Genomic DNA, 18034 nt, shown 5'->3' on the forward strand with positions numbered 1-18034 from the left:
CAACAAAAGAACAGACACAGCAACAAGCCCTGAAGGCAACATTAAACCCAGCTAGTCCGCCACTACAATACCCCTCTTCTCTCAACAGAGAGCAATGCTAAACCCAGCTGAGCCGAGCTGTACCATGTTATTCTTCAGTTTTTAGCTGGGAATAAGATAAGGGCTAGGCACCCTGACAGCGTGCAACATCCACAGGAAATGGAAAACACTGACGTGTGGCCAGCATGGACCAGCGAGGGTAACGCGGGGTGAGGCAGGTGGTTTACAGATGGGGAATCTGCTCAGGCCACAAAAAGCAGCAGAATCCCGAGCTCAACACAATGGCTCAGCTGAATCTGAGAGACAACAAAGCGCTCCTTGATGTTTGGTCTCAGATGGCGGGGAAAACCTTTGTCTATAGACACAATAACATGGCTGTCAGGAATGACAGGAAGCAAAAACACTGATAAGCACAAACAGGAGGAAGAAAACTCAAACTGGATGTCTGTCTTCCCAACAGAAAAGAAAAAATACTTACACTAATAAAGAGTTGATGAGTCGTTTGTATGAGTTTATGAATGTCCATTCATATGTGTCTGGAAAATGTAAAGAAACTAATTTAAAACCACCATTGTCAAACACTGTGAATAAAAAAAACAGACTGCTTTGCACAGAGTTAAGAAATAGGAGCTATTCATTATTAGCTCTCTGGTCAAGCTTCACCCGTTTGAGGGGATCAACATCCCCCATGAGCAAGGCTTTGGTGGGCCGAAAAGAAGCCTTCCTCATGCAGAGGTTGTTTTCCGGATAAAGTACAGCCACAGATCACACCTTCTTGCTGCTAACGGGGGATGAAAGGCAGCATCAGGGTGCGAGAGTGATTACGGCAGGTTTTTACTGGCTGGTTGGAGCCAACAGAAACACTTCAGGCCGCTACTGAGCGTAACAGCAGCAGCAGGAGAGACGACCACTGGAGCCTTACAGGTCGATATATTAGAGATGCCCTGTAGAACGCTGCTGATGGTGGACAATGTGTGGGCAGCAAAGGGTCAGGAACTGAGCAATATGTATATTCAGTAGTCGTTCTGAAAGTTCTGATGAGAACATATACGCAAGTGAAAGATGGAGAGGAGGCAGGAAAAGTGATAGCAGGGTGAGAACGCAAGACCAAAAAAAAGATAAATGAAAGAAAGGACATCGGGTAGTAAAGTCGTACAAGGGAGACATGAGAGAGCAGGAGGACGAGCGAGAGAGAGAGAGAGATATCAAAGTGTCTTGTTTCCGAATGTCCCTCTGTGTTGTGATTTATTCAGAGACTCAGAGGCAGCCCCCACATAATGCAACACACCTTCAACCCAAGGCTTGCGGTTCCCCAGCCAGAGAGCGAGTGAGCTGGTGGCCTTGGCATGTTGCGAGAGGCCCTCCACTCCTCTTCAATCTCATCTCTCTCCAGAGGTAGCCTTGACTAGTCTCACGGAAAACACTGCTGAGGCCCGGCGTTGTGACAGAATGGGTTCAAATCCTTAATCTCAGCCTATACATTAATTATGCAATAGGTTTTAAATATGTTATTGCACCGCTCTCTTCAGTCTACCCTCCGGTCTTCCTAACAGAAATAACTTGAAGTGAACTAGCTCGCTTGCAGCTGTAAGCAGACAAGTGCATGGGGAAAGTATATAATAAGAAATGCTTTCGTAGAGAAGCTTGTGAGGCAACACCACTATCAACGATCACACACACACACACACACACACACACACACACACACACACACACACACACACACACACACACACACACACACACACACACACACACACACACACACACACACGTCCAGTGAACTGAATATAAGCCAATACATGAAGCAAATGAAGATACCAAAATCATTGCTTAGACTGACTCTTAAACACAGAGAAAGAAAAGGAAAGCACAAGAACAAGGAGAAGACAGAGATACAGATAAGAGAGTGCATGTTGGCAATAAAAACGTAAAATAAGTAACAAACAAGTAAGTCTGAAGGTTTCTTAGAAACCCCCTCCTCCACCCACAAAAACAACAGGCTAGTTTTATTTCCGGTCCACCTCACTGAACCTCCAGTCATCCGTATGTGCTGTCCACTCTCATCACGGGACGGCGTCACTGACGAGATCATCGGTGTGTGTGCACCTGTGAGACGCAGAGAGACAGCATGCAGCTGACCTCTGATTAGACCCTGGCCTCAACATGTGACTCAAAGCTCACACACACACACACACACACACACACACACACACACATCTTCATCTATATACACACTGGGAGTGGGCAATATGGAGAACAATCTAATATCACAATATTTCTGACCAAAATACCTCAAAATGGATATCGTGATGGTATATTGCAGGGTTGACCAGTGCTGCTCTTACTAAAGATTCACACAATGATATTTTTGATAAACAATCATCAGTGACGGGGCTGTAAAGATTAAGTGGGTAAGACATGTCAACAGACTTTGGTGTGAAAAAAATAGCTTGAGTTCCCATTAATGAGTTTGCATATCAGTTATAAGATGAAGGTAAAATGAACCTGCTAGAAATTGTAAGTTATTTTGATATGATGATGCCTGTTCCCTTCATGTGCACTCCACTTCACCTACCTTGTTTCTTTAATGGAAGTGAAGCAGAGCAGTGAATCTGATATTCTACTGTGGTTATTCCAGGCTTTCTTCACTGTGTATATTCGGCAGTAGGTGACATGTATTTTCTGTTCTGCTAAAAAAGAAAAAAAAAAAAAAAAAAAAAATTCGGTGACATTTGATTTTTTTTCCACTGCAGGCAAGCTTCATAAGGCACAACATAAATGCTGCAGGCGACATGACACCTCCTGTGTGCCCTTACAATCTGATGCACATTATAAGTTAGCCTACGGTTCAGCTCACACTAACAGTTCATAAACTTTCTCTGCAATACACAGTGTGAAAAATGATAAATAACACTGCTGCAATGTAGTGAAGTGAACAAACATTTTCAACACACACACACACACACACACACACACACACACACACACACACACACACACACACACACACACACACACAGTTCATAAAAATCCCTCGCCACCCCAAATCAGACATCAAACAGAAAACTCATCACCACAGGAGACAAAAACTTCCATGAACTAACGGTTCAACATAGATACCAAAAGTCAAGTGCACAGTTTGGGGAGAGCAGTGCGGAAAACTAGGGCAACCTCAACTGACTCGCACTCACTGAAGACAGTAGCGGGCGAGACCTTCAACGGAAACGTACATCGTAGCGCCCAAACTGACTCAGACTCACACCTCTGATCTCTTGATGGACATACAGGGGAGCGAGACAGCAACCATCCATAGATGAACAGAAACATAGTGATCTTGCGATGACCCATACTATACACACACACACACCACCTACAGGGCTGGGAGACACACAAGCTATAATTAGGTTGCAGATGAGAAAAAAAACAAACACCTGTGTTTAGCACCTGGGTTACACTAAAACATCAGCATACGGCTACTGAGAAAATGAGGCAAGCCATGGAGAAAAATACAAACTGACACAGCAACACAGATCTCTGCAGCACACGTGCAAACATGCCATAAATCGTATACTGTGCGATGCCACCGACACATTCGCACAATCCTACTACAGCAGCTGCTTACAGCCAAGTAACACCCGCACACGACTTGACAATCCTTACAAAAGTACCCAACTCTAAGACATAAGTCAGTTCAAGAGGGGACGTACTGGTTAGACCGAGAGACTACCTAACCGGTCACCCTACTGGGTCAGTAGGCTCCGAGGCTGAGAAACCACATACGCACACACACACGGCGAGAGAGCCATCCAACCTCTCACTCGATATTTACAGAGCTCTGCGGCAGTATACCACAGCTGGAATGCAGCGGGCAGAGCGAGCACGCAAGAGGGAACCGTATCAGTTTCTGGGTCATCTAGGGCTGCTTCACTCCGCATGAGGTCTAGACTGGGACTGAAAAACACGCCTGCGGATGCGCTCCACTTAAACCGCTTCATATTCATGTTTGGACTCAACAAAACATATGCATTTATAGAAGCACGGGGCAGAAGGTTGAAATACATTCATGAGTGTATTCCCAGCTGCTACCAAGATCACAGTTTGTCATAAAGCAACAACTTTTTCCATCGGTTTCTCATATTTATAGCACTTCTTTTTTAAACAAGTGAAGAGTTGCCTGGCTTTGAATTCAGCCCAAGGCAACAATCAGTAAGCTAAAGAGCAGAACATGGCAGCAGTACCTGTGAGATCTCTCTCACCCACCTATGTTTGTCTGGCTGTCTGGCACCTTCCCATCGCACCTTCAGTGCCTACCTGCTGTTTTAATTAACTCCGTACCACAGGGAGCAATTATGCAAGGCAACATTCATCTCATTTGAAACAGCAAATTAATCTAACCTCAAGCTGCCGAAGGACAGGCGCACCAGTTTGTACTGCGAGCGAGAATGCCAGCACTTCAAATGACAAGTCGGTTTTTTTTCTACAAGCAATGGCTGTTTTACAAAAGGTAAGACATAAAGTGGCAGAGAGACGACAGGGAACTTTGGGCCCTGATTTCTTTTTTTTTGGTGTTACTTTAAATGCTGCAATCCCAAGCTTTTAGGAAAATAAGGGGGAAATGAGTTCATTAAGATGGACAGATAGCAGGCCGAGCATACATGGAGGAGAAAACAATTTACATACCTCCATTTCCCTCAGGGAGCAAGAACGGAGAGTGAGGAAGGAGATGGGAGAGTGTGCTGCAGTGCGAGAGTGAGCCATTGAGAAGTAAGTGCAAAGAAATGGGGGATAGAGAGTTGCTAAAAATGAGAGAGACAGTCAGATGGAATGTGTTAGAAAGCAAGTGTAAGAGAGTAAGCTAATGAGAGAAAGATAACAGGCTGCAAGGGGAGGGAGGGAGGGAAGGAAGGAGGGAAGGAGCTCTGACAGGCAAGAGGAGACAGAAATTGGCACGGTTGCATTTGGGGAGGTGGTGAGAGGATGCCAAACAGTAGGCAGTGTCAAAGTGATACAATCAGGATCTTGTATGTGATGCAACTCAATAAGTGAGGGGCAGGCACCCATCCTCTCCCAAAAAAGTGCCCCAAGCTGCCATCTCCGCCGCTAATATGATTTCCTGGATTTTGTTTCACTATTTCAAAACAAAAAACACAAGTTTAACTCCATCAGTTTATTTGGCTTTTGACTAACGGTGTGACTCGAGGCGGCCGTATTTCACCTCCTCACTTACTGCCGTGTTGCAACGCTGCCTTTCTATCTATGATCTTTAAGACCCTGTAGGGATGAAGAAGTATTTACTTGGGAAAGCCAGCTAACAAGAAATGGAGGTTTGCTGTGGCTAATAAAACTTGTTTTTTTGCATGTGTGTGCATTCCTTTTGACATGTAGGCCCCTCTGGTGGCTGTAAAAACTGAAATATAACAACTCAGGCACGCTTCGATTCTAAAGCGGACAGCTACCGACCAACGCTGTGCACACACGAAAACTTCACATACCCGCTTTAATGGGAGAGTGCGCTTAACTAAGCGGTTTGCTACAAAGTATGAGTTGAAAATTGCCTTCCTCGACTGCTGGAGCTGCGCCAGACCTGGACCTAAAAACCAAAACATCAATCTGTAACCCACCATCAACCACAGTTACATAGACAGGGGTGCAAATGCAGGCCAAAAACCTCGCAATGCAACGCAGAATCTCTCGGTTCAAGTATGTCTCCCTGAAAGAAATGCACATAAAATAACACTCTTTATCCTCGTGGACAACAAGGAAGAACAAGACAATATGAGAGCTGCCCGTATGTGTTTGTGTCAGAGACATGGCAGCACATGTGCCTGTGCTTCTGGGCTGACTTTGCATGCGTTTATTGTCGAGTTGACACGAGCGATGCGTGCGGCTCCATCACTATGGGGACGTCTAACTGGGCGTGTAAGTGGGCTCTCGCTCCATCAGAAGCCGCCCGGAGGGGCCAGAGAGACCGAGAGAAGACGACAGCGCGCACTGATGAAAGCCACAGTCCAACGCTGCCGCCGTCTCCTACTGGTTACCGAGTGATCACAGAGGAAATATGGAGCAACGGTTCTCAACATGGGGTCTACAGACAACCAGGGGCCCTTTAAGAAGAAAAAGGACCACTGTGGGACCAAAAGGCATAAAGAAGAAGAGTTGCAGTTTCAAGTCAATATACAGCCCGATATCACACTTTGTCACATTCGTACTGCTATCACGTGCATTGCATTTTGAGCTTTGTGCCAACTACATTTGAAATACTCTGAATTGCAGCTTGAACTGACTCAACTGGTTGGCAGGAAGCTGGGTGTGTCACAGCTGTTATTGTTGCATTACATTTACTAAAATTCAGCATTACATCAATTTGTAATCCCATTTACATGTTCATCTTCCTCCAAAACACAAGAATGTGTAGTTGTCTTTCAAAGCAAATCATTTTATTTTACAAATTAGTTGAGCTTCTCCACAATGTTTCCATGAACCCCCCCCCCCCCTTTTACTGAGGGCAAAATCGCATATAGTTTGAAAGCCACAAAACTTTGGCTGACACTGATCTGACGAACATGAATCTGGGGTTCGATGAACACTTTTCAGAGAAGCCCTGATTTTTTAAAAGAGAGAAGACATGTCGAGGACTAGACCTCGATAAGTGGACGAACTGTTGCCAGACTATAACGCATCTTGATGTCTTTGCTTTGTATTTGATGGAGGAGAGTACGGAGCTCAAACACTGATGTCTGATCAGAGGCCCACGGTGGCCATGCAAGCTGGGCAGGAGTTACACACCGCACTCCCTTAAAGCAGCTCTTTAATTAGCAGTGGGGGTGAAACACAGTCAGCTATAAACGCACCACTTTTGTTTTTTTTCTTTTTGCATCAAGCGAACAGCATGCACTTAACAAACAAGCCCGGGAAGCAGCGGCAGCCTCGGCGTCTGCACATTATATATATATATATATATATATATATATATATATATATATATATATATATATATATATATATATATATATATATATATATATGCCGCAAACACAACACAACTCGCAGCTTTAACGCGCACTTGTTTAACAAACCAGAAGTAAAAGCAGAGCACGGTGAACCAATCTACTGGCAGTTTAAATGTTGCACTGCAGTTCAATGTGTCTCCGGGTCTGCTGCGATGCTTGCAATCAGACATGTCAATAATAAAGAAAGAGCAGCGCCCGAAGCCGCTAAGGCCACTTGACAAAAGTAAAGACAAGGCGTGAGGGGGGAGACACGGAGAGAGAGAAAACAGGCGAGATGAAACACCGTATTGTCTCGCTGCCATGTATAACTGACACAGAAACGCTCGCTGAGGCGAAGCGCAGCGAACCCCCAAACACCGTGAATCCTTCAACATTTTAGCGCAACACGCGAGGGAAGTGAAGCTACACAAATACCAACAATGTGTGCAAGAGAAGAAAGCGCGCTGACAAACCTGACGACGCGAAGACACTTCTTCCACTAAAGCGCTGATGTCCGGAGTTTGTGTGTGTGTTGTGAATGTGTGTGTGTGTGTGTGTGTGTGTGTGTGTGTGTGTGTGTGTGTGTGTGTCACCTACCGGTGGTGTTTTCTCCCTCCCTCTCCGCTCTGCCGTATACAGAGAGAGATAGTGCTGATGTTTCCACTTCCTCTTTTCTTCTTCTGCCGTCTGCTGGCTGGCTCGGTGATGCCAGACAGAGAGGATGTACGAAGCCCAGCTGCTCTCTCTCTCTCTCTCTCTCTCTCTCTCTCTCTCTCTCTCTCTCTCTCTCTCTCTCTCTCTCTCTCTCTCTCTCTCTCTCTCTCACTGAGTCACCGGTTAACGAGCAAATGGCGACGTTTCATCCGTTATAAATAACTAAAGTCAATTATGATCATTTTAGTTTTAGCAGCTCTGAAGTCGGACAACTTCACTGTGAACTGAATTACAATTGTGTGGGACTTGGATATTTGGATGTAAGTGCGTTTAACAGGTCTGATTTCCATAAGTTGAGTAATATATGAAGTTGTATTACTTTTTAAGTACTTCAAAAATGCCCTCCAATCAGAAACATGTGTGAATGATAATACCCTGAAGTTCAACATGTAGGCACTTCACTATAAACTCATTTATGGTAAACTTGCTTTTTTTGTAACTTTGTTTGATTAGTGTGATGTGTTTATTGTTATTTTGAATGCATATTTGTAAAGCACTTTGTAACCCTGCTTTTTAAAGTTGCTGTATAAATAAAGTTATTATGATTGTCTTTGTTTGGGTCAAGAAGCACACTGACACATGCTGTTTGATAATGAAACCAAAAGTGTGTTTTAACTTTGTATTGTTCAACTTCGGTTAAAAATCTTATTTTGATAACTATTCAGTTTTCTTAGGCAGGGAAAGGATGTCACATATATGTATATTTTTAATCTACTAAACATGGCAAAATTAGAAATACACATAAATAGGATTTTAAAAGAATTATAAGACAAAATATAAAACGACAGAGTTCACAAATTAAATCTGGTAAGTTACAATTTGACATTTTGTATTAATTCAGATCTATATAAATCTTAATTAAACAAGTTAATAAACTTGTTGCTAAGTGTTCGGTCATCTCTGTGAGAAAGAGCCAGACCACAGCCACACCTCAGTCATGCAGTGAGCATTAGGGGGAAGCACTGTTTGGACCTGAATTACTACTTCACCAAAAATCTAAGGACCATTTTTTTAAACCAAAAATCTAAGCACTAGTTATTATAGTTCTGAGCAGATTAACGGTTTCAAGAACTGTTAAATATGTGTTTACTGAGCTAACGTGTTCTGTAATGCAATGTTAACAATTTGCTTAGATAATACATGTGTAGCTACGTTTCTTAAAAGTTAGCTTTTTGTTGACGGCTTTTTGAGAATGAGGTAATATCACTGACTGTATATATAAGAAGGGTAATATGTATTAAATGTTACAACTGAGCTCCCCTAGTGGATAGCAGCCTTGCCTATAACGTCTCAACAAAAGACTTTAGAATAAAGCAGATGTACAATAAATTGTATCTGAATAAACAAACAAACAATGAGGACGCTACGTCTTCTCTCTCCGTGATGGGCGACACAAAGATGTGACTGCCTCCAATCTTGCAGCCAGGAGGCAAAGGCAAACAGGAACAATGAGTTCAATAATTCATGGTTATTGAATGCTCTCTGGTCTCCGCACACATACACAGAGAAGTGGAGGGTATGATTATGACCTTCTAATGGTATATTATGTCTGAAACCATTTTGATTTAGGTCAACATTGGGCCTACACAGCATTATGTTCTAGTTTCATTGGATTTCATTGTACGAGGAAGGATATAGGACTATGTCACTGAGCCACATGAGGCCACTTCCCTTTAATTGTGTCAGTGATTACATACTGGTTCTGATATAAAGCCCAGACTGTGAGCTTATGAGTAAAAGAGAGCAGTGTATAGCAGACAGTCCTGCAGCCCATCCTTGTCTCTCCCTTGTCCCTCCTGATAAATAATCTGGGCAGAAATCTTTCTTTTTCTCGGTTGGTTCTTCTCTCCGTGAAAAACACAGGATGCAAACCTCTGCCTATTTAAACGCCAGCCTGTGTCCTCCACTAAAATTGTTAATTTGACTGTGTACATGGGCTGTGAAGGCAAGAAGGCCTGGTACAAAAATAACAGAAGGCAAACTCATAATTTTCATTAATTTTAGGAAGGACACTTTGAAAGTAAACGGACATAAGTCAATAGTTTGAAATGATTCTGTTGTTTAACCCTTGAGGGTTGCATTAGATTAAAAACAAGATCATTGAGTTATTGTGACTTCAGCTTCAGAGACACATCAGAGGGCTTAAAGAGGATGTGGCCATTTTATCTGAGGCTGCAAAGAGGCACTGGGGTGGTTTTAGGCCTGCCCATATGGTCAGTTCATATGTGAAGTAGGCCTATACTGCATGGTGCATCCCATTAAGTGCAGACTCACGATGCAGCACACTCTACCTCTGCACCCAGTAAAATGCAGTGTCACTCTTGTTACTTGTTGCATCTTACAAGAGGGAACTCTTCTTCCCTCATGAATGGACTTTTATCTGCTTGTGTAACTCACTTGGATTTGAGCACTCCTTGATTCACAACATCTGCACGTGTGAGGATATCACATTACCAAAAAAAAAAAAGAGAAACCTTGTTACTGCATCTTTCCAGTTGGGCAAACGGGATTATTATTCATGTGTTAAGCGCAGCAGTCTCAAGACTTAGTTCCCTGCAAATATGCTGAGTCTCTAACACAATCTTCACAACGAGTCTGGGCCTGGCACTCAATCTGACCTGTCCCTTGTCCAAGAAGACAGAGTGCTTCAATAAAGACTCTCCGCTGACCAAATTCTCTCTACTTGGCGCAACCTCCCTCTGAGCAGCTAGTGACCAAATCTCATCTGGGAGATTCATTGTTGTACTCAGAAAGAGAGAAGTCAACGTTGGAACAGACCGCTTCGATGAGGCTGATTTATCTCAGGTTGCTGGTCAAAGCGCCAGCAAAAAAAGGGATGGCCGGAGCCGCAACGGAGAGAAGATGAAAAAGAGGAGAGAGCTCTCAATCATAGAGTAAAACGCTCTCATGGCTGTATCGTCCGTCACTCGTTGACGCGATTGTAATTCCTCACAAACACATACACTCCCTGCAGCATTTGAGCTACTCAGAAAGCTTAAGATGCAAATCTAAATGGAAATCTAGTTTGCTTGTTCCCTGTAGGTCTGCTGTAATTGTCTCTCTGTCAGGGTCATTAGAAAAAGGGAACGTTTCGAGTTCGTTTCCACAGGGAGTCCCGCTCATGAGGAGACGCACCAGACTTTCCTCAAAATGTGGCCTAAGGGGTAAGTGTAGCTTGAGCTGCTGGTCTGCAGTTGTTGACAGTAGCTCAGGACAGAAAGAGGGGAACGTTCTGAACTGTCTAGGTCACAGACTGTGAGAAGACTCTTGAGAAGCACTCTGAAGTGTCCTCAGATTGATAGCAGGACAAGATCAAAAGAAAAAAGCTTCTTCGCCTCCAGGGAAGGTCACTGCGGTGCGTTGCTGTGCACGTTTTAATGATCCGTCCTCTACGTCTGGAGTTTCACCGCATCGTCCTCGAAAGATTAAGTCGTCATCAATATGAATAAAAAAAGTCTCGCACACATTAAGTCAAAGCCAACATTGTTAACATCTTTGTTATTGCAGCCTTCAGCGGGGTAAACATTGGAGCAAGAGAGCCATCTTTATTCTCAGAATAAGGGAGCACATTCACATACATTCTTTCCCATCTCTGTGGCTCTTTTTTTCAGAGCAAATATGCATATTCCAACCTCATTCCAAATATTTGTGTACAGTCACAAGCATTCAAACATTCAGGCTTGTGTGGAAGACAAACTATCACTGTACTAATTCGCCCTTATTTTTCCACCTCTCCGCATTTAACACACTCTACAATCAAAGTATTTAATGCCAGCGAGATGGCGGGGATACAAAAATATGGTTGGAAAATACAATCTCTTAATAACACGCTGTATTTGCTGACATGCGATCTTATTGGCCCCCGCAAAAGAACATTATCTCTTACACCAGCGGGCTTATTTCATATCACTTAAGATTCATTACGCATGCGGCTAATGCTTTTTGACACACACACATATGCACAAACTTACTTAAGTACGGGTGTCATATGGCTCTGTGTTGTTGTACGATCCAACAGAGAGGATGCAAATGCAAGTCGTCACCCTGGAGAGAATTAAGCGCCTGGGAGAAGTCGCGTGCAGTGGACTTACAGCTTCAACCAGCAGAGAAAAGGCTTAAACTGGTCTTCAGAGTGCAGTTCTTACTGAGAACACACTTCATTACTGCGTATAATCTACCGCTGCCGCTACTTCATTCAGTCTCTTCCTGCGTTTACAGCAAGTAGTATACAAGTTCATGTAGTGCATGTTCCAAACACTCAATCTGAATCCGAGCAGTCAGAGGTTTTGGAGGACTTGTGCTTTCGTTTCCCTTTCCTCTTCTTGTCTTTCTTCTTTTTGTCCTTCCTCTTTTTCCTTTTCTTGCTGCGATGATGGTCGGATGAGGAAGAGGAGCTGTCTGAACTGGAGGAAGTGGTGTCCTGAAGCATCTGCTGCAGCTGTTGGATCCTAGAAACAGGGAGGAGAGGAGGTGGGATTAGTGTCGAGTACAGGGAAAACGCAACCGATACACACTCGGATGCCCCGTTTTGGCGAGCATCTGAAGTGTCCTTGAGCAGGACACGGCCTCTTTCCTAGTACCGGCATTTCTGGACTGTTCGCCAACTGCCTACTCGTGTTACATATTGCCAGTCATTTCCTCAACAGCGCCCAATTTCCCATTAAAACTGCAGGTGTGTGGAGGATTCTCAGAACACACTGGGACACACCTGGATAATGGGGTCATCCCATCCTCAGATAACTAAAATAGATCAGAAAACTTAAGATAATGAGGTGGTTACTTGAATATCTACTTGTCCACAGCTAAAAACGGTCCAAGAAGGAATATTAAAATCCACACATCACAGAATGGGTGAGGAAGAACCACACTGCTCGGTGAAATATAAAACATTGGTCAAAAAAGAAAAGAAAAAAGAAGAGATGTAGAGTATTAGAGGGCAGTGGAGAACATCACCTTTAATTAGCTCAGAGAAGTGTGCCGGCACATTACATTAGAAACTGTACAAGACGTCCAGAATCCAGAGAGTGTTTCTCTGAGTGAGGGTTGACGTGCTCTTGTGAAGTGTCCATCATGCCTTGTTACGGCGGGGTTGATCTCGCGGAGCAGCGTGATCATCAGAGCTCTCGGGATGTCATGCTACTCCTTCAAAATGTACCGCTCATCCTCAAAGTGAACCTAAAGCTAAATTATAGAAATGTCTCTTCCCCCAGCTTTGGTTTCCTCAAATGCACTTTTGAAAGACCTGCAAATTGTCAGCACTGAGATGATCAGAGGCTCAGTGTTTCAGTCACTGACCTTTGTGAGGCATCAAATTCATGATGCAACACATCTTAATACTAAAGCTGTAAAATCCAGTGGAAAAAAAGGGTCCCAACTCTCAAAGAGACTATTAACACAAACAGTATATATACAAATCTGTGGAATACAAATGATAATAGAAAAGAATAAATGGGCTATGCAAAATACTTCATTTTGAGAACGCATATCATAAAATAACCAAGTGAAATATCCAACTGGGAATATCTTCAGAACCTTGACAAAGTGCCAAATGAATATGGATGCAGGTACTTCTGGTGACCAGCTCATTTCTACAATTTCATCATTAAATGTTCTCAAGGACAACTTGAGGCACAATATGCGATTGGAAAGTAAGCTGGGAGAGTTTTATTTTTTTTTTATATTTTACGTAAAAGCTTTGCATCGAGCTTCACAGAGCCACAGAGATGGTTTCCGGAGCTCTCAGAGAGCTGCAGAGATGAAAAACAGGACTACCTCGGACGCCGCATTAGTTTGATTGGACCAGATTGGATCAAAGACCGGAGATGGGTTTTCGGGATAAGTACCTCAAATTCAAACAACAACAACCACCTTATTAATTCTAGGAACAGGAGCTCCTCCTCCTCATCCAAGTCTTCCATCATTTGTTTTCCCCGACCATGGCATTGTGTCCGGCCTAACATAATTGGGACTTTTGAATCACGCATATCAAATAAATCAAAGATCGCCTAACAAAGAAATGGCATGCTACATGCAATCCACCATAGTACTATGTATGCCTTGACCAGCCCGCACAGAGCGCGTTGGCTCACAGCAGCACGAGTACAAATCAGACTGTTTTGCTTCCCTTTCAAAGATGATGCCAAAGTTAATATGGCACAGACACACAACTCAGACTTCAAAGCGCCGCTGGCCTTTGAATAACCTTTCTGTAATGCATGCAAAAAAAAATACACACAAGCCGCTATGTGCTGCTGCTTGCATTTATACACGCGCACATGCACACGCACACACACACACACACACACACACACACACACACACACACACACACACACACACACACACACACACACACACACACACACACAGGCGTCAAACACTATTTGCTAGAAACCAGCACAGAGAAGCAGCCACCATGAGAGAATTTCCAGGTCATCTGAGACTGTCCCACTCCACTGTGGGAGAACTGTCTGACAGCAGCCTCTAAACTGTCTGTCCGTCTGTACTTCCAATCTATTTAACTTTAAATTTTTAAAAAAAAAAATCAGACTCTTATTCAGTGAAGTTACAGCAAAGGATACGAACAACACCCATGATTCACAAAATAAGAGTATGTACCTGGTTTCTTTTTCATTCCTTTTGTTTTCCCGAATGATGTCGTACATCGGGTCTTCATGAGCCTAAAAGACCAAAACGCAATCTGTCATTACCTACTATGAAGAAAGGGTAAAAATCATACCTAGTTCAATTAACAGTTGCTACTATTCACATTAGATCCAGGAAATTATCCCCCAATTCAAGTGTTATGTCAGCATTTTTCTAAAAAACCTCCCTATGACAATACAAGGTATGAAAATATGACACCGTTGCATTTATGGTAATGATTGCTGAGGCTGTGTATTATTGCTCCATTCCGGGCACATTGGAAAAGGCTGTGTGAAGACGTCTGCTCCCCACATGTTCCTCAGTGTAAGCTAAACATGCTTCAGATCTATTGTTACCCTCAGCCCAGTCTCAGTTTGATACCTCTACTGAATAACTACGGGCGGGCTCATTTGTCTCAGCAGTTATCAAACTCACCACTCTGAACTGCTCCAGTTTCTGGTTGCCTTTGATGAAGAAGGGACACTCCTTGTCTCCGGTCCTGTGGCCATAGCGCTTACATCGCCAACCTGCGGCAAAGGAAACCAATAAGAAGCTGTGTAGTTGGGGAAAAAAATTAATTGATGTGACATTATTGCTATAAAATAGACTAAATATGGGCATGGAAGTACATTGCTGACCTTCGGAACAGTGGTATTATAAAATAATCTTAAAAAAAAAAAAAAAAAAGGTGCTGACAAATGCTGAGGGAGACTTCATTCTCTGCTCAGGTGGACACTAATCCTCTATATGTTTATACAGTAAATAGCTGTTTGCTGCTATGTTAACACTCATCTCTAATTCAAACATCACTCGCAAGCTCTTTCTTGAGCTTTTAACCACATCTCACAGCCGCCATCAGAGTAAGTTCAGTTGACACACACACACACACACACACACACACACACACACACACACACACACACACACACACACACTTTATGATTTAAGGGCTGTACTTGCTGACAACTGAATCACTCAATAACAATTGAGGAAACTCTGTTCACTGATGAAGGCTCTGATTTGTCGTTGAAAGCTCTGGGAAAGCAAGTAAGTGAACGTTGAGTTAAGATTTTATTAATTGTAGTTTACTTCTTAACTGCCCTTCTTCACAGGAGCATAAAGGTCCACGTAAAAAAACAACATCAATTTAGGGTAAAGCCAGAGGAATCAACTTTGATTCACGTACTCAAACAAGCCTGCTCATATAGTAATCTGTTACTAAATGTTTGCCTCGTTATAAAAGACAGATCTCCTCGAACAAATCATAGATCATCACTTCACTAAAAAAGAAGTGAAGGATTTGTGTCAAAATCACACACTTTTTTAAACACTTTTAGTGACAGCGTAGGTGCCATAAATAACTTAAAATACTGTGACACTATAACGTCTCGTGTTTATTCTCTACTTGTGTTTTCATGTCCATATCATTCACTGTGACGTCTCTCCGTTCCTTAAAACAGGATGATATGTTCAAACACTTCCTCAAAGGATTGAGCAGAGCGAGCGTTGCTCGAATTCTGTAGAACAAATGCCATCTTGCGTACAGGGCCTGTGTGTGTGTGTGTGTGTGTGTGTGTCTGTGTGTGTGTGTGTGTGTGTGTGTGTGTGTGTGTGTGTGTGTGTTGACTCCCTCAGTCCCTGGCTGGTCATGCAGCATGAAAATGAGTGGGACGGAGGAATGAATGGACACTGAAAATAAGGAGTCTTTGTCTGACGGAGGTAATCTCCACCAACACCATTATTAATCTCTAGCAACGGACAAACAACAGACGTTGTGCCAATTGTTACGTTACATTTGTCACCTATCCACACAGCTGGCCTAACACTGTGGAGATTTACTCGCATCTACAGTACCTGAGCTATCTGTACCTTATTCAGTCTCTCTGTCACACTCTCAAACCAGAATTGGTGTTTTTTTGGAACAGTGGAATAAGTTCTATTTTGTTTCTGTTGGGTTTGAATGAAGTGCGTTTTACGACGCTCAGCCACATAACATTACTGTGGTCTGACTGGAGTCTGGTGGCTTAGAGGAGAGCATGTTAATTGTATGTTTTGTACATGAATAAATTATAATAAACCTCCAAATTCCTGTTGATATATTAACTTAAACATAACATTGCGCAGGAAACGGGGCGAAAACCAGCGTGTCCACTCGGGTGTCGTGTTTCCATCCCTGCTGAACAGAGCCAATAAATATCCAAGACGACTGCAGATCTGTTTGTCCCAGGAAGGAATGCCGATTGTGACCTCTTCCACTGACTAAAGAGCCAGATGTTAATGGGAGTTACTGGGTTTTTTTGTCCAGTGAGAAAGAGGCTTTAGATGAATTAAACTGTATTGTATAAACTGCAGATGTGACAGTGACCAGCCCATGTCCCTCTCTCTTATTGTGCAGCTGTGTGTACTCACACTGCATCACCTTCACCTCCTTCCCCAGAGGCATCCACAGCCCCCTGGTGGGCGCGTTGGCCAGGAAGCTCCTGGCTGCTTCATTTCCTGGTTCGGCAGGAATACAGTCCTCTGGTTTGTCCTCGTGCTCCTGCAACAGCAACTGTCACTTCTGAGCATGTCTTTTGAATAAAGAATAATACATGTATGTGTCCAAGTCCAACACGACCTGTTTCTTTAAAAACCTGCTTGTCGTGCAGTAAATGTGACGTTACCTTTATGAGTCCCGGGGGAGGTTTCTCATAGCTGCACCAAAGAAAGACAACACTGACGTTAGTTCTTACATAACTGCAGAAGTAACGTAGAAGCTAACACAAGTAAACCTAACGTCTAACTGCTCAAATATTAATTAGTATACAATAAGAGTGCAAAATACGTAACTTTTTAACCCGTTTAAGTAGAAACTCTCGGTAATATTACTCACAACGTCTCGACGTGTTTCAGCTGTTGGACTTCTTGGTTGAGTTTTTTCGTGTGTGTTTTGAGTTTCTCCAAATCCTGTTTGGAGGACTTGTGCCTCTTGTGGTCTCGGCGCTCCTCCTTCTCTCTTCTTCGCTTTTTGTCCGACATTGGCCCTGATATTGACAAACCGTTGCCCGCTGAAAATCATTCACTTACAACTAATAATGCTGCATGCAAGGTTCATTTAAGGTGGGGGAAAAACATCGGCCAACGTGCTATAAGCAGCAGCTAACTAGCAGACATCTCTCTGGCGCTGCTGTACTTCCTGTGCAGCCCGGATCAGTTAGTTAAAGTCCAGCGCCACCTGCAGGACGCAGGCGGTAACACGAGGAGTGCTGCTGGATTGATTGCTGTTCATGTTTCAGTGTCTCCAAAAATACGACAAAGCACATACTTATTTTCTGTTACTATACAATTACGTTAAGCACTAAATTGCACCTTTTTATTATCTTTAACATATCCATGTTGTGGTGGAAGGTAACTCAAGCAGTGAATGTGCAGTTTAGAGGTACTTGTACTTTATTTCCATTTTCGGCAACTTCATCCTTCTACTGTACTACATTTTAGAGGCAAACGTTGTACTTTTTACTCAGATTCAGATTAATAATACTTAATATAACTAGCAAATAGACTATGGTGTATTTTAAAGATAACAATGAAAAAAATAAAATAAAATAACTCTTTATTGATCCATTGGTGAAAGTCTTAAGCTACCTGGCACTAAATAAAATGAC

General features: G+C 43.0%; 2 protein-coding genes across 3 annotated transcripts in view; both read right to left on the reverse strand.

Moving 5' to 3' along the window:
- Nucleotides 1-7721, reverse strand: part of elmo1 (engulfment and cell motility 1 (ced-12 homolog, C. elegans)) — a 97924-nt gene extending 90203 nt beyond the window's left edge. Inside the window, exon 1 of one of the 2 annotated variants that reach the window (XM_068728471.1) lies at nt 7629-7721. The gene's annotated coding sequence lies outside the window, so the exon portion shown is untranslated. Of the gene's footprint in view, nt 1-7504; nt 7591-7628 lie in introns of those variants that run through there. The other variant, XM_068728470.1, reaches the window with a different exon arrangement.
- Nucleotides 7722-11264: 3543 nt separating this feature from the next.
- Nucleotides 11265-17562, reverse strand: rp9 (RP9 pre-mRNA splicing factor). The gene is made up of 6 exons (XM_068728513.1): nt 17263-17562; nt 17054-17084; nt 16800-16929; nt 14826-14917; nt 14364-14425; nt 11265-12193 (listed from the first exon to the last, which is right to left on the reverse strand). The coding sequence occupies exons 1-6, from the start codon at nt 17406-17408 to the stop codon at nt 12004-12006; spliced, it is 651 nt and encodes a 216-aa protein (XP_068584614.1). The 5' UTR covers nt 17409-17562; the 3' UTR covers nt 11265-12003.
- Nucleotides 17563-18034: the final 472 nt, after the last annotated feature.

Source organism: Cebidichthys violaceus, unplaced genomic scaffold (genome assembly GCF_023349555.1).
Source record: "Cebidichthys violaceus isolate CVI_PGR_0920_01 unplaced genomic scaffold, fCebVio1.0.p SCAF_42, whole genome shotgun sequence".
Classification (NCBI taxonomy): Eukaryota; Metazoa; Chordata; class Actinopteri; order Perciformes; family Stichaeidae; genus Cebidichthys; species Cebidichthys violaceus.

Excerpts from the sequence above, each read along its gene's own strand:
- rp9 (XM_068728513.1), bottom strand. The coding sequence starts at position 17,408 with ATGTCGGACAAAAAGCGAAGAAGAGAGAAGGAGGAGCGCCGAGACCAC. Across the intron at positions 16,930-17,053 it reads CTCCCCCGGGACTCATAAAG|GAGCACGAGGACAAACCAGA; the intron begins GTAACGTCACAT and ends TTGCTGTTGCAG. Across the intron at positions 14,426-14,825 it reads AACTGGAGCAGTTCAGAGTG|GCTCATGAAGACCCGATGTA; the intron begins GTGAGTTTGATA and ends TTGGTCTTTTAG.